The sequence below is a fragment of the Prunus avium genome, chromosome 1, assembly GCF_965620075.1.
Source record: "Prunus avium chromosome 1, drPruAviu1.hap1.1, whole genome shotgun sequence".
NCBI classification, from domain to species: domain Eukaryota; kingdom Viridiplantae; phylum Streptophyta; class Magnoliopsida; order Rosales; family Rosaceae; genus Prunus; species Prunus avium.
In genome coordinates, this window is record NC_142284.1 from 9,600,445 (window position 1) to 9,617,327 (window position 16,883).

Here is a 16,883-nt window from a genome sequence, read left to right on the forward strand (position 1 = left end):
GAGGAGATGAAATCTCTTCATAAAAATGAGACTTGGAAGCTGGTTCAGTTACCAAAAGGGAAGAAAGTAATTGGTTGTAAATGGGTGTATGCCAAGAAGATGGAATCTTTGGGAAAAGACAATGTAAGATTCAAAGCCAGATTGGTAGCTAAAGGCTACGCTCAGAAGGAAGGCATTGACTACAATGAGGTATTTTCTCCTGTAGTAAAACATTCTTCTATTCGTATTCTGTTGGCTTTGGTTGCACAGTTTGACCTTGAGTTGGCTCAACTTGATGTCAAGACTGCATTCTTACATGGTGATTTGGAGGAAGAGATTTATATGTCTCAGCCAGAAGGTTTTAAGGTTGCTAGAAAGGAAAATTGGGTTTGCAAATTGCAGAAATCATTGTATGGCTTGAAGCAGTCTCCAAGACAATGGTACAAGCGATTTGATAGGTTTATGATTGGGCAAAAGTACACAAGAAGTCACTATGACCATTGTGTATACTTTCGCAAGCTACAAGATGGAACCTTCATTTATCTGCTTTTATATGTTGATGATATGCTGATAGCATGTAAGAGCAAAGTGGAGATTGAAAGGTTGAAGACTCAACTAAGTAATGAATTTGAGATGAAGGACTTGGGAGAAGCTCGGAAGATACTAGGTATGGAAATTGAAAGAGATAGAGCGAAGGGCAAGATTAGTCTGTGTCAGAAGCAGTATTTGAAGAAGGTACTACAGCGGTTCGGGATGAATGAAAATTCAAAACCGGTTAGTACACCTCTTGCCCCTCATTTCAAACTTAGTGCTTCTATGTCTCCTAGCACTGACGAGGAGAGTCATTACATGGCTCAAATTCCATATGCAAGTGCTGTTGGTAGTTTGATGTATGCTATGGTGTGTACAAGGCCTGATATTTCACAAGCTGTTAGTATTGTCAGTAGATATATGCATAATCCAGGAAAAGGGCATTGGCAAGCTGTGAAATGGATTCTACGGTATATTCTGGGTACTGTGGATGTTGGTTTATTGTTTCAGCAGGATAAAGTTACTGGTCAATGTGTTGTTGGATATGTGGATTCTGATTACGCAGGTGATTTGGACAAGCGTAGGTCCACTACAGGTTTTGTATTCACTATTGCTGGAGGTCCAGTAAGTTGGAGGTCGATTCTGCAATCTACAGTTGCTTTGTCGACTACTGAGGCTGAATACATGGCGGTAACAGAAGCTATTAAGGAAGCCATCTGGCTTCAAGGGTTGCTTGATGACTTGGGGGTCCAACAAGACCATGTGGATGTTTATTGTGACAGTCAGAGTGCTATTTATTTAGCAAAGAATCAAGTTCATCATGCACGTACGAAACACATTGACGTGAGGTTCCATTTTGTTCGTGAGATTATTGATGAGGGAGATATTCTTCTTCAAAAGATTGGGACCGCTGACAATCCTGCGGATATGTTGACAAAGCCAGTTTCGTTGCTCAAGTTTAAGCACTGCTTAGACTTGATTGGCATTTGTTAAATTTGTTGATTGCCCCATGGGGGATTGGGAGACGACTATTGGGAGTTCTACTTCGAGGGTTTGAGCCAAGGTGGAGATTGTTGATTGTTGGCTCAAGGAAGTCAAAAAGGTGAAATTCACTTTCTGCTAGTTATTGTTGTAGTTGGCTGTTTGCCTTGGTATTTGGTTGATTGGTTACTTTCGGCTGTTTGTCTTGGTTGATTGGCAGACAAATTGCATGGGCACATTAAGTGTTGGACGTTGGCTAATTAATTGGTTTGACTTCAGTAGTTGGCCTCATAACTGAAGTAGTTGGCCTTCACCCGTTGGCTTCTCTATAAATAGAGAAGCATGGCAGCAGCAAGTGAGTAGAGCAGAGACAGAAGTTGGCAGAGAGAAGTGAGAGAGGAAAAATAAGAGTTGGGCAGCAAAACAATTGTTGCTGTCGTTTGTTATTTTTCCCTTTTTCAATTGTACTCAATTTGTATTCCCTTTATATTCTTGAGTGTGTGAGCTTGGGTATATTTGGGGCTTGGGTTTCTGAGTGTTAAACACTATTGTATTCTCTCATTTGATTATAGTGGAATACTCCGTCGTCTCCAAACTGGATGTAGGCATTGCCGAACCAGTATAAATCTTGGTGTTCTTGTTGGTGTTATTTTGTGTTCATTATTTTATCTCTTGCCAGTTGTTGTTTATTTTTCACTCACAGTTGGTTGACGCTTCCGCACAACACAATGCTGATATAGAAGATAGGAAACAAGGGAACAAGTAGCGTAGGAAAAACAGGAATGAGAAAACCGTGGGCTGAAACAAGTGAGAAATCAGAAAGTTTTGCGTATTGGTTTTTGTATAAATTTGTGTAACGTTTAGAACAACAGATCATATTTAAGTACATAATGGCATATATGCTTTGTTTGATTTTATGTCTAAGTTGATTTAATATATTCCAGTGTTTCGACAGAAACGGTTGATTTGGTCCGCAATAAACCTGTTTAAGCCTTGATGGCTTTTAAGTGACAGGAATTGCTCAACGCTAAGATAAGTGGTTTTAAGGAATCTTTAAATCCGATTAATTAAATTAATATTCATAAATCTTTAAATCTGATTAAATTGAGTAATGTAATTTACGGATCCTGAGCCGAGCCTCTACAGTTAGGGCTCGTTTGGGATTCTAGCATATTCAGAATCACTTATGGATTCTACGTGTTTCTCCATAGAAATGATTTTTGGAGTCCACATAGAAATGATTTTTGGGTAAGCCCTTGAGTTTCTTCTAGATTGACGATATTAAAGTATTATGGATGAGAGTTGTTCTGGTTGATACTATTCTTGTGATATTTGGGACCATGGCTTGAATTGACATAAGGATATTTTGGGTGAGGTTCATTTTGAGAGATTCCAGAGCCCTACTTCATGAGAAATACTTCTATGAAACAGGGATAGAACTATTTTGCTATTTTCGGCCAATAACATTATGACACATGTGCTAACACTTCCACATGGCATAGTATTATTGGCCAAGGATAGCAAAACAGTGGTTTCCCAGTTGAAATTTGTCAAACAAAGTAGGGTAAATATTTAGTTATGCTCAGATACGCTCATATTTACCCTACTTTGTTTGACATGGTATCAGAGCCAGGTTTTCTTGTGACCTGTGTTTGCGTTCTCCTTGCAATTGAAGTGCTCTCCTCCCCTCCTCTTCAAGGGGGGGAGGGGGAGTGAATAGGATATGTTTATTGACGTATCCCCATTACCTTGATGTATTCCCATGAAGATATAGCCTATTTCTTGACTCCGACAACCTCTTCAGGGGGAGAGGAGGAGTGAAGAGAAGTTGTCTATGTGAATTAGCTAAAGTTGATATGGAAGAATTGTTGTTGCTGCTGTTGCCGTTGCCGTTACCGTTACCTCTACTACTGTCGTTGATGTTACCGTTGCCGCTATTGTTGCCGTTGATGTTGCCGTTGTTATGGTCATTGTCGATGATGTTACTGTGTTTTGATCTGTCTCTACCCTAACCTTAGAGACTACCTATTTCCGTTGCACTATACATCTAGCTTATAATCCTAAGTAAGGACTCGCCAACACTCCCCCTCAAGTTGGGCAAAGATATTTCGCACGCCCAACTTGACAAGCGAGTCACAGAACACCATACTTGAGAAGCACCAATTGTAGAGAAGGTATTTTCGTAAACCATGAGTGAAACAAGTGACAAACTAAAGCAAAGTTCGCAGCAGAAACACAAGAGCAAACCCTAAAAAATAGGGCACATAGCAGGACACAGAAACCCTGTGAGCACGGCAGCAGATAAGGCAGAACACAGAAGCCCTGTGAGCAAGACAATAGATAAGGCAGAACACAGAAGCCCTGTGAGCACGGCAGAAGATAAGGCAGATAGCAGAACACAGAAACCCTGTGAGCACGGCAACAGATAAGGCAGAACACAGAAGCCCTGTGAGCACGCAGAAGATAAGGCAGAAACCAAAACCTAAAAAATAGGGTAAGGCAAGGCAAACACACCAGCAAAGGCATGAGCAAAAATACTGGCACCATAACAGGCAGGAGCAACAAGGCATAGACATAACAGGCATCATCAACAGCGATACAAGGCATTGGCAGCAGCAATGGCAAAGACAACTTCTCTTCACTCCCCCTCTCCCCCTGAAGAGAAGGGGTCGATGGAGCCATATGATCAATGGTACTTGAGAAACATTTTACTAACACTGAGATGTAGTAAAATTAGCCATGGCAGATAGGTGGTTAAATTGCAGCGGAATAGATGAGCAGCGGTGACAATAGCAAGGCAGGCAGCGATGACGGTAGCAAGGTAGACGGCTGTTGATGTTGCCGTTGTTATGGTCATTGTCGATGATGTTACTGTGTTTTGATCTGTCTCTACCCTAACCTTAGAGACTACCTATTTCCGTTGCACTATACATCTAGCTTATAATCCTAAGTAAGGACTCGCCAAAAAAATTAAGTTTTTCTCCTACTTCACATCCGATCGTACTCATAATCGCATCAGGTCTCCAAGGTGAACAACCTTCAGTTGATGAAACAATGTAGGTAAGAGAAGTTGGCAAAATTGATCTGTAACCTCGAAAAAAGGATTAGCTCTGAAAGCAGAACACGGAGTCCGAATCTCAAACCAGTCGATTGTCAGTGGATTGCTCAAACTCCTCTCGCGGCAAGAACATATAGTTGTGTGGTCAATTCATTACCATTTCATCACCACATAATCCTACATTACATGGCTTCAAGTCAATTACTTCTTAAGTCTTACGTACGACATATTTAATGTTTAGGGTTAATTACAGTTTATTACCATGTGGTTACATTCTTAAGACATGATAGTCCCTATCTTTTTAATTTTTACAATCACATAGCCCGATCTTTTAAATTTGTTATAATGTGTTTCCGCCGTTAGGGTTTTCGTCAGATCTCTCCGTTAGGAGTCCGGTTTACCTGTTACCAAAGTTCATGTGCCCCCTATTTCCCTGCTAGTTTCGTGACATGTGGCAAGCCACTTAACACCACTTAACTCTGTTAACTCTTTTTGTTTCTTTTTACCTTTTTTTTTTTTTTTTGCTTTTTCTCCTTGTTCTGCCCCTTTCTCTCTGGTTTCCCTCTCCCCCTCTCTCCTTCGTCTCCCCTCATCTCTTTCCTTTTTGGTTTCTCTTTTCCAAACCATGGAAGACCATCTTTCGAGCACCGAGTTGGTAGAGCCTCTTAACACAAACAATTAGGATAATAAACAGAAGTTTTCTGGTTCTCCAAAATGTGGAATGTTGTAAACATAAACCAGAAACTCAGAAAGAAGAGAAATATTACTAATCGTAAATTTCCCCTCTAATGTGGTGATTAATAGTTCCACAAATTCATCGTAAGTGTACTGCTGACCATCAGCTAAAAAGGGTTGCAAGTAATTGTTGACATAATCATTGCTGCCTGAAAAATGAATAGAAAACATGAGAGAAATTGAGGAAATGTTACAATATCCCCTGAAGAAAATGAGTTGTTTTCATGCAAAAGATATTTCATTTGGGTCATTTGTGCATTAATAGAGTACCAATTCCAATCAAGTAGACGGCTTCACTGCAAACCTTGGTTGCAGCCTCTCCCCCAATCTTAGCCTTGATGGCTTCCTTTGTCTTGTTGAAATTTTGTATTTGATTATCAAAGGACAATCTCTGAATCTGTGGCAGAGCCAAAAAAAAAACTCAATATTTTGCAAAACTCCAGGGTCATAATCTGATAAACAAAAGAAAATTAATATTTTGAAAGAAATGTCCTTACAAAATAGAGTCCAGTGTCATTGAGAATTCCTGCGCCACCAGATGCATAATTTACCCTGTAAAAGAGAACAAAAAGGAAGGAGAGGAGGGGAGACGAAGGTGAGAGGGGGAGAGGGAAACCAGAGAGAAAGGGGCAGAATAGAGAGAAAAAGCAACAAAAAAAAAAACAGTAAAAAGAAGCAAAAAGAGTTAACAGAGTTAAGTGGTGTTAAGTGGCTTGCCATATGTCATGAAACTAGTAGGGAAACAGGGGGCACAGGAACTTTGGTAACAGGTAAACCGGATTCCTCCGTTAGTTGCTTACGTGGCACTATGGGTCCCATATTTTCTATTTTTTAAATTTTAAATTGATTAAAATATAAAAAATTATTATTAAAAAAAATATATCTCTCTCTCTGCAAATTCAAAAACCAACAAATTGGGAATAAAAAAATCGAACATTGTTTGCATATGTGGGTGGGTGGGTTGCATGTGGTGGTTTGAGGGTGAAAAACATAAGGTTCTGTTGTGGTGGAATCTGGTGGGTGGGTGGGTTGTGTGGCTATATTTTTAGGTGTCTTGAGAATTTTTTTTTCTGGCTGTGCGGTGGTTGCTAGGTAGGGAGGAGGGTGGTGGGTTGTCAACAACAAACGGAAATTGGGGGGGAGGGGGTCTAGGTCATTGTTGGATTCCTTGGGGTGGGGGGGTTTTCTTTCTCTTTTCTGTGGATGATTTTTTTTGTTTTCTCTTTTCTGTAGTTGTGAGCTTGGGTGGTGGGGCGCTGGGTTCTGGGTTCATGGGGACGGGTGGTGGTGATGGGGAATGGGGGGGAGAAGAAATCGATGGGGGAGAGGGAAAGCGTAAGGAAAGAGAGAGTTTTACTTTTGTTTTTTTTCTAAATATTTTATTTATATTTTAATTAATAGATATTTATAAAAATACCTAATCCTAGACATGTATTTATAAAAATACCCAAGCACTATTTAAACATAGAAACATACCCAAAATCAACCCCACAATCAACAATTGTATATTTTTTGGGTGTGTTTATAAATGGTTTTTGAGTGTGTGTAATGATGGGTTTTGGGTATATTTATAAAGTGTTTTGGGTGTTGGGTATTTTTATAATTTCAGCCCCCATTTTGGGTATTTTAGTGAAACTCCCATTAATTAATTTAAAATTGAAAAAGAGAAAATGTGAGACCCCTAGTGCCACATCGCAACTAACAGAGAAATTTGACGAAAATCATAAATGTGGAACCACATTGTAATAAATTTAAAAAATCGGGGTAAGTGATTGTAAAAATTGAAAAATAATAAATTTAAAAGATAGGTGTATGCGATTGTAAAATTTGAAAAAATAGGGACTAACATATCTTAAAGATGTAACCATAGGATACTAAATTATAATTAATCCTAATGTTTAAGACATTTTAGATTGCAAGACATTTAAAAGGCCAAGTGGCATGAGTAAAGCTTAGCTTTTCATTTGTTGTCTAATAATTTGTAGTGGGCAAGAGTAACGTGTGGGACTGTATTTTGTAAAAGTTGAGAAATTGAGACAGAATAATAAGCCTCTCCTCATGTTGAATAGAAGAACACCGACAGTTCAAATCGAAATAAATATCTTTGAGATTAAAAAGGAAGCTTCTATTTCGTATTGAAAATAAAATATGACCCACAATCATAGCAAACTTTTCCAAATGCAAACGCATGCAAGTATGAATTATGCCCCGATCGTCGGCCACCTACACCCACATGCATGCAAGGACAAACGTACCTTAAGGATCCTAAATCCTCCTCTTTAATTTGTATAAGTAACTGGATAATATGATAAATTAAAATTAAAATGATAAAAAAATAGCAGCAATTGAGATCAAGACCCAGGCGGCCATTCCAAGTTTGACCGAGTATCCTCCGTCCTTCCGCCACCTTCAGAAGAGATATTTAGTTATATATCAATTCTTAGCATTAATAATATAAATAAACTTTATACAATTTAATTTCTATAAACAAACTCAAAAAATGACAGATGCCCTTTAGCCCTTCAACTAAGCCAATTATAGCCCAATTTTGGCCTAGGTGGAATTTTTTTGTGGACCCCATACATGTGCTTTTTAAGAAGAGAAATTGTCAAGTGTGGGCAAGTGCACGAAACATCTCGTTCCAATGCATATCCAACGGCCAATATTAAAGGCAAGCTAGCCATTAGGATAATTTTTTTTTTAAATAACCTTTTTAAATGTTATCAACGTATACGTGTCATATATGGAATATTGTCTCTAAATAGTAGTTTAATTAAATTAAACAATACATAATTGTGAAATGTATGAGTGTTGTACCATAGTTTTTTTTCAAAATAATAAAATATAAACAATCTTAAAATATAGCCATGCATGACTAGAGATGAAAAAATTTAGCACTACACTATTCTTTAAAAAATTAATATTTTGGAGGGCTAGCCTGGACTACATTTAGCCTTATGACTGTAAATGGCCTTATGGGCATGAAACTCATGAGTTTACGAGGCAAAAGCCATCTCTATAAATAAGCAATGCCCTCAGTGAAGAAGACATACACCACCCCGGTAGTCACAGCAGAAACAAACAAACATGGCACAATTGGCTTATGTCACCACCGCCATTGTTGCCTTCTTCCTCATCCTCCTTCCACAATCTTATTTTTCTGAATATATTTCAAGCCATCACCCTGGCTCCTACTCACCTACACAATCAGATGTTGATCTTTTAGAATTTCCTCTGAATTTAGAGTATTTGGAAGCTGAGTTCTTTCTATATGGCTCTTTGGGCTATGGCTTGGATAAAGTTAATCCAGGCTTAACCCAGGGAGGTCCATCTCCCATTGGTGCTAAAAAAGCTCATTTGGACCACTTCACTAGGGATGTTATCACCCAATTTGCATGGCAAGAAGTTGGACATTTGAGGTTCAATCTTCTTTCTTTCTTTTGTTTTAATGGTTTTTTATATATTATTTTTCTCATACCAAACTTTGTAGTAATTATGTTATTTTATGCAGAGCTATTAAAAGTACAGTAAAGGGATTCCCAAGGCCATTGTTGAATTTGAGTGCAGAATCATTTGCCGAGGTGTTTGATTCTGCATTTGGTCATCCCTTGGTTCCCCCTTTTGACCCTTATGCCAATTCAATCAACTATCTCCTTGCATCCTATGTGATTCCTTATGTTGGTCTCACTGGGTATGTTGGAGCCGCCCCAAAGCTCCAAGGTCCTGTTTTCAAATCGGTAAGCTTCAAACACAATAACAAGAAACTGAAAATATACCCCGATTATTTGTTCACGTTCATCAAATGATCTGGCAGTGTTTAGTTTATTCGAATCGAATCAAATCTGGGTTCGCTATGAACTTCATTTATTATTAGTAGTATTGACAAATTCAAATTGCTTGGTGATTTGATATATATATATATAACAGCTAGCTCTAACATTACTCGTTTTTAATTTATGTGGGTGGGTTATGTTCAGCTTGTTGCAGGGCTTTTGGGAGTGGAATCAGGTCAAGATGCAGTGATTCGAGCATTGCTATATGAACGTGCCCCGGAGAAGGTGCAACCATATGGTATAACAGTGGCTGAGTTCACTAATCGCATTTCAAATCTAAGGAATAAGCTAGGACATGGAGGTTGGAAAGATGAAGGCCTTGTGGTTCCCAAATACAGAGGTGCTGAGGGAAAAATCAGTGGCAATGTTCTCGCTGGGGACGAGTTTTCACTCGCATACGGCAGGACACCACAGGAGATACTAAGAATTATATATGCGAGTGGTAATGAACATGTCCCTGGAGGTTTCTATCCTAAAGGAGCTGATGGCCATATTGCTAAATCTTATTTACATAAAGCATAGAACCTGAACAAATTAATGGTACTAGTTAGGTTGCCATGGCATTCAGGTTGCCTTGTTTAGACAGTGTATTGTCAGTAGTTGTACACAGAATAAAAGTTCTTAATAATGATAACTTGTAACCAGACAATAAAGAAGATACAGTTCATGTTGCATCCCAAACTCTTCATTTATACACCCCCATGAACATGATACATAGTTAAGTCTGCACACCACACGGATCATTCTCGACCCAAAAGAGAGAAACAAGGGACGTAGGTTACATGAAATAAGTAATCGCGTATCAAGACAAGAAGACATAAGAGGAGGGTTTTGATATACAGTGAACTGTTGCAGCACATAACCGTCATCCATACGAATTTAGGCAGAGCAGAAACAATAGCTGCTGCTGCAAGAACCATTTGTATATCAAGTTTCCACGTTGGTCATGAAGGGGCAAAATTGCAGTTACAAAGTCATCGTAAGGTTAGCAGGAAGTAAGCAAGGAATTAGCATATGAATTACTCGATATTCACAAGTAACAGGACATATAAGTGTAAGCAGCCAGGAGATCGCAGCATATGGAATGTGTTAAGTTTAGCATCTGTCACATTTATCAATGTTAGGCTAAGAATATATAAAACAGATGATTCTTCATATTAACATCAAGCTCATGTTTCTTGTCCATTTCGAAGTATATTGTCCAGTATGTAGATGGGCTCCAACTGACCTAAACTGCTAAAGAAACACCGCACTAACACATTCCATGTGCCAATGTTGGGGCAGATCCCTTCCCTTATCATCTTATGAAGATAAACCATGGCTTCATCTAAACCTATCAAATTACAAATCCCAGACAGAAGACTGGTATAAGTTATTACATCTGGCTGCCACTCCTTTGCCGCACCAATACTGTTGAAAATCTGAGTAGCAGTGCTTATCCTACCTTGCTTACAATAGGCATGTATAATTATGTTATATGTGATGGCATCAGGCTTTGTTCCCTCTACCAGCATTTTGCCGAAAAGCTGCATACCGTCCTTGGTCATTCCAGCTTGACAAAAACCATTCAAAATGGTATTGTAAGTTACCAAATTCAGTTCCATCCCTCTTTCCTGTATCTCCCTAACATGTCCAAATGCTTCTTCGAATCTGTTCACCTTGATGAGACCATCCAATAGCTCATTATATGTTGTAATGTTAGGAAAACACCCATGCTTCTCCATCTTCTCAAGCATCTTGACAGCCCAATCTACCTTTCCATCGCCACATAACCCTTTGATAAATGTGTTAAATGTAACTGTATTTGGAGGACAACCTTCAGCTGTCATATTTTCCACAAGACATTGAGCTTGATGAAACATATAATTCCTACAAAGAGCATCCACCATGCAGGTATATGCTATAACATTAGGACGGCAACCATGGTTCATCATATTGTTCCAAGTCTCAGATGCACCAACAAGGTTACCAGCTTTCGCAAAGCCATCAATAAGAGTGCTATATGTGGTCACATTTGGAGGGCAGCCATTTCTCTCCATCTCATGTAAAACAGATACAGCATCACCCATTTTCCCATTAGAGCAGAGACCATGTATCAGACTAGTAAATGCAATAATATTGGGCACAAATCCCTCATGAATTATGCGTTTCCACAAGCCAAGAGCTTCATGGACTCTCCCTTCTAGAAAATAACCCTTTATCAAGGAAGTAAAGGTGTGAATATTAGGACTACATCCTCTCACAAACATTTGAGCCAAAACTGCAAGAGCAGACTCAACGTTCCTCATATCAGAAAGAGAATTAATAATCGTGGAGTATGTGATAACATTAGGGTCTATTCCTTTATCCACCATTTCAACCAACAATTCCAAAGCCTCCTCAATTTTGCTCTCTTTGCATACCCCATTTATCACAGCGTTATAAACAGGCACAATGGGATCAAACCTAACAGCAAGCTCCCTGGCTTCTTTTACCTTTCCAACTCTACACAAAGCAGACACTACGGTCGTATAGCTCACCGTGTCTGGAGAACATCCCTTCTTCGACATTTCAACAAGCAACTTGTGAGCACCATCCACTCTATCATTTTTACACAATGCCTTCAAAAGAATGTTATATGTATACACACTTGGCTCCATCCCATCTTTCTTCATATTACTATATATCGGATTAATCATCTGAAACCTATTCTCACTAAGCAATGCATCCAAGAGGTGATTGTAAATCTTGACCGTTGGTTTGCACCCAAATTCTCTTATCCTATAGAACATTTTCAAGGCCTGCTCAGCCAACCCAGCTCGCCTATAAGAGTTTATCACACTTATGAACAACTCCTCAGCGCAGCCAATTCCCTCCAATTTCATTTGGTTCAATAGGTACTGCACACCATCCATTTCACATTGGCTCCCAAGCTTCACAATCATGGCCTCGTACGTTAATGGGGTGTGCTTGAAAGCTCTTGAATTGGAAATGGACCTGAAGTATTCTAATGCCGACGCTATGTGGTGCTCGTGTCTTAACCTCTGCAACACATCATACTCTTTAAGAAAGGCTTGGCTGGGTTCCATTTGGGGTTTAGGGTTTGAATTGAGAATTGGGTTTGTGTTGAGCACAAATGGTCTTGATGGTTTGTGAACTTTTAGCAGCAGGGAGCATCCTTCTTTCAAATACATGATAAGGACAAGCTCAAATTCAGCTAATCAAATAAAAAAAACCCCCAAACCCCAGCTAACACAAAGTTTATGAATTCGAAAATGGTGACCAAAGGAAGAACAAAAAAAAAAGATCAAATTTTGAGTGTGCAAATAATGAAAGTTCGAAATTTTGAAGGTTTCTTAGAGCATCCACAGTGGGGGTATAAATTTGGGGGTGTAAAGCCACTTTTACATTCCCTTTACACTTCCGGGGTGTAAATATGTTTTTTCTCCAGTGGGGGTGTAAATTCAGGGGAGTAGCCGTGGGTCCCAGCCTTTTATGTTGACTTTTCTTCATTTTTCTTCTCTTTTTTTGGGTAGGTCCCGCCTGCAAGGGATGTAAAAATGGATGTAAATATACATGCTGCTAAACGAACCCTAAAATTAACCGAGTACACCCTACTACCAAACTATTTATTGAATTAATAATTTACCCTAATATAAAATGACCGAAAAGGATATATTAAATTGTGAAACAAATATACTTTTAATAAGTGCACCCTACTCACCATATTCAACCTTTATCAAAGGAAAGCGAAAAACTCCACTTCTTGTTGCCCATCATGGTTTGATTTCGACATATGCTTTGGAGACTTTGGTGAAGTTACAAATGTTCAGATACCTTGTCAATGGACCACATGAAAACGGTGTGAAGGTGGCGTCCCCACCAATGTTCTCGGAAGATGACAATTCCCCAAATGAAATTGTTGTTTTAGAATACCGTCTTATGGGGATGCAAAAGATCTTGCTATACCTCCAGATTTCAAAGTCTTGCAATTTCACATGATGCTCAAAATCTTCCCCTTCCAATGGCGAAGTGAGTATAGAACCTTTAGGTAAAGCCCATCATGCACCTCATATGTATTTCTCTCACTCATCAACTGGAAATGGGGACATTAGAAATGGAAATCAAGATCAGCAACTGCCAGAAAGCTTTGGTTCGACTGATAATTGGGTTGGTAACCAGGATGTGAATCAGTTGGGTTGTAATCAGGAGGTTTTGTCTTCTGTTGGATATAAGCACCATCTTTCACGGTTGATTTCCATTGTGGGTTCCTTTGAAGACTTCCATCCTCGTTATTCTGGTTATCCAATGTCATGTAGTATTGCTGGAAGTCCGAAACCTTCCAGCTCTTGGACAGATCTCGGTGGGGATCATGATAGTCACTTATATATAGTCTAAATTATAGCCATTGGTGCTACGACTATGAGCTAAATGCATCAATTCCTCCCATGGCGGCACCTCCAGTGCATTCACAGTTTCAGAGCAAGAAGCCATGGGATGTAATTCGACAAATTTGGTGGTGTGGTGTATTATGGTGTACAGGGTGTATAGGGGTATTTTGGTAGTTAAATAGGGTGTACTTAGTTAATTCTAAATTTTAATTTAAATATTAGGGTATACTTAGATCATAGGGTGTACTCAGTTAATTTTAGGGTTCGTTTAGCAACACTCTTTATTTTACATCCCCATGGTGGTGATGTATATTTACATCTATTTACATCTCACCATTGGAGACGATTCCTGTGACTCGGGGTGTATATTTAACATACACCCCCATATACACCTCCAACTGTGGATGCTCTTAGAGTTGGGTTTGCAGTAAATGGTTCAAATGCTAGCTCAACGTCGGATTTTCATGTTCAGGAGAGGAGTACCATCGTCTTCTCAGAAGTTTGGGTTGTATGTATGTAGAATGAAAATGTGGGGGTACTGATGTAAATATAAAAATATTTGGGGCGAAATATGAATTAATAAAAAGTCTGACACACACACTCCAACTCGGACTCAGTTTTCTTCTAAGGACCCAAAAACCCAATTAGACAAAGACAAAGCTCATTCAGCAGCAGAGTGGAAGAGCAGGCCTCCGATCGCTCCTCAGTGTACGTACATCCATCTCTGGCAATCTTAATTTCCTGAATTCTGTTTTCCATTTTGGTTGTTTATGTTTTTGACAAATTTGAGGTTATGTTGTCTTCAGTTCCCAAATAACAGATCTTACCGTTTGTTATCTATTCTATATGAACTGAATCTGGAACATGCGGAACCATATTCTGTGTTTTAATTTTTCTTTATTGGGACGTGGGTTTTAATTTTTTTTTCCCAAGAATTCATTGTAAACATTGGATGATTTTTGTGTGATTCTATCTCTGTTTCTGTATAATTTTCTTGGTGTTAGATCTAGTTCCTAGAAGAAGAAAAAAGATAACCCAGTTCAACTGGTGCTGATGTGCTAAATGAGAGATATCAAAGGTCTAATATGGACTTAAGGCGCCAGGATCGCCAATATTCATGACTGGTTTTAGCTCGTTAAGTGAGGTTTATATGTTGAAATCTTGATAATTTAATTCATCTTAAACCGATTAAAGAGTCTTCTATGTGTTTGCAAAACTTAAAGCAAACTATTTGACCCTTGTTCTCTCTAGTTTTTCTCCTCCGGCGGTGGAGTTTCAGATTTACCATGCCTGTGAATTTAGGAAGTACCTAGGAGTTCCACCCATTGTGTTCTGACATTTTTGTGTATATTTGCTTCCTCGGTAGTTTCACTTTTTCCAATTCCTATTTTTTTTGTTCACTCTTACGCTATGATTTACATTTTCGCGGACTAGGTGCTCTATGAACTTGTATTAGTTATTCACTGATGGTTTGTACCAAACTAAGAGATGGTTTTTATTTTGTCTTTTTTCTTCAGAAATTATTTGTCAGCGCACAGAAAGCAGAAGGTATGGGTGGACATAATGACTCAAGTGCATCTGAGAAGAAACTGAGTGAGGCTGCAAATGTTGTGCCAACCCTCAATGCTGAGAATTTGCAAAGTAACTTGAAAGTTATATATTACAGGTTTGCTTTGATAACTTTGTAGGCCATGAATCTATTCTCTGTCCCCATATGTTCTTTACATTGACTTGTCAAGCCTCAAAAGGTTGGTTTCTATGTCGATCTTAGGAGGAGGGAAGGCAATAAAACAAGGATTTTTTTTTAGATTTTAGCTCTTATAGTTTGTTCAGTTTTCTCCAGTAATTGATGATGAAATGTCTTGTTAAATGTTGGGAGGGATCGTGGTTCCAGATATTGCTCATGTTGATTACTATATGATATCAGGCTAGTGAAACAAAATAAACCTTTTTGATTCATCATAATAACATGCGGGAAGATCTCACTCCAAAGAATTTGATAACTTCAAACTTTGTCATGCTAGCTAATCCATTCTTACAACTTTCCGTGTCAATACTAAAAAATTCTGTATTTCCCCTTGTGCAGCCGAACGTTTATGTCTATCATCGGTGGGGTCATTGCTGGAATTTTGGGATTCACAGGCCTTACTGGTTTTATCTTTTATTTTCTTGTTATGGCTGTCACTTCAGTTGGACTCATTGCCAAGGCAGGGTTTACAGTTCATTCATATTTTGATAGCTGGAACCAGATTATACTTGATGGCTTTCTCGGTGGGCTTTTGGTACACTCTCTTTTATGTAACAGTTCTCGTTGATAGGCTACACTTTAAAATAGTTGTCATTGCTGCTATATCTAATATAGTTATTAAACTAATGTAAAATTTGTGATGACACATCTAACATTATCAATACCTTCATCTTCTTGATTTCCTTCTTCTCTTTTACCTTTGACTAACAACTGTTTTCTTTTCATTTTGCAGTCATTTGTGCTGTTCTGGACGTATCCTTTAAACAAATGAGATCATACTTAATAATGACAATATGTGTGTATGTGTGTGACCGATTTATGGTACTCAATTGATGTTGTTGGATAAGGAAAGCTCTTTTGCCAGCAACATCATAATATACAACCTAGGTGGAAATCAGTTGTTTTTGGAGCAGCCAGATCATGCCATACAGTTCTCAAATTTTGGGATAAATATGTGAAAAGTAGTACTTTTTTGCCATGACAACTCTTATGGCATGACCATGGTGCCTCCAAGAGCATTGGTATTTCGCAAAATCATGTTAGGCTGAATTTCTGTGAAAATCTGAAAACATGCATTTTAGCTAATTCCTATGTCTCTGATGTTTCCTTGTTTTCCTTGACATAAAAAGATTTGCTTATGACATTGTGCATATATTCTGAGGAGTTATCTGCAACATCTCGAACCGAAGGAACCCTGCGTTGCTGCTAACTATTTACTATATCAAGAATGAAGTGAATCCGCTGCTGCTTTGGAGATGGCCAAGTTATTTGTATTAAACGAATGTAATTGTGGGCATTGTCCACCTCTATTTTTCCCCGTGAAAACACTTTAGCTAAAAGGCTAGCATGCTTAGGCATATTGACTTACCTGCAGAACTTTTTGTTTTAGGTCATTTGTTTTATGAAAGCTGCTTTGTTCGTTGGACTGTAATCACAATAGTTTTCTTCCAACCAATTCAAATGTTAGATAAAGGTAAAGAAATGAAATTTTATATATTGAGACAGTTGAGTTCCTTCCTATGTAGATGCCGTAGAATTGATATTTCATGGGTCAGAGAGCCCATCCAAACAGAAGTAACTAATTACTCCTCTTTTTTGGGTAAAATTCTTTAGGACTAATTATTTTGAAAACGGAAAGACCAGAAGGG

At 38.6% G+C, this 16,883-nt stretch overlaps 3 protein-coding genes and 1 long non-coding RNA gene across 5 annotated transcripts; 2 read left to right on the forward strand and 2 right to left on the reverse strand.

The window, feature by feature from the left end:
• Positions 1–5,327: 5,327 nt before the first annotated feature.
• Positions 5,328–6,597, reverse strand: LOC148297242 (uncharacterized). The gene is made up of 3 exons (XR_015832990.1): positions 5,782–6,597; positions 5,555–5,681; positions 5,328–5,433 (listed from the first exon to the last, which is right to left on the reverse strand). It is a non-coding gene; the product is annotated as an uncharacterized LOC148297242 (long non-coding RNA).
• A 1,727-nt stretch (positions 6,598–8,324) lies between these two features.
• On the forward strand, positions 8,325–9,791 carry LOC110752098 (desiccation-related protein PCC13-62). The gene is made up of 3 exons (XM_021952699.2): positions 8,325–8,703; positions 8,796–9,021; positions 9,262–9,791. The coding sequence occupies exons 1-3, from the start codon at positions 8,372–8,374 to the stop codon at positions 9,637–9,639; spliced, it is 936 nt and encodes a 311-aa protein (XP_021808391.2). The 5' UTR covers positions 8,325–8,371; the 3' UTR covers positions 9,640–9,791.
• A 375-nt stretch (positions 9,792–10,166) lies between these two features.
• Positions 10,167–12,452, reverse strand: LOC110752064 (Pentatricopeptide repeat (PPR) superfamily protein). The gene has a single exon (XM_021952656.2). It carries the CDS (start codon positions 12,288–12,290, stop codon positions 10,287–10,289), a length of 2,004 nt encoding a protein of 667 aa, XP_021808348.2. The 5' UTR covers positions 12,291–12,452; the 3' UTR covers positions 10,167–10,286.
• Positions 12,453–14,041: 1,589 nt separating this feature from the next.
• LOC110752116 (Rab5-interacting family protein) lies at positions 14,042–16,739 on the forward strand. 2 transcript variants are annotated; one of them, XM_088246490.1, is made up of 5 exons: positions 14,042–14,195; positions 15,005–15,153; positions 15,574–15,758; positions 15,968–15,987; positions 16,365–16,739. In XM_088246490.1, the coding sequence occupies exons 2-5, from the start codon at positions 15,038–15,040 to the stop codon at positions 16,374–16,376; spliced, it is 333 nt and encodes a 110-aa protein (XP_088102616.1). In that variant the 5' UTR covers positions 14,042–14,195; positions 15,005–15,037; the 3' UTR covers positions 16,377–16,739. The 2 variants fall into 2 exon arrangements, with proteins under 2 accessions (XP_088102616.1, XP_021808414.1); XM_021952722.2 differs by having other exon boundaries at positions 14,043–14,195; positions 15,574–15,769.
• The last annotated feature ends 144 nt before the right edge of the window (positions 16,740–16,883 follow it).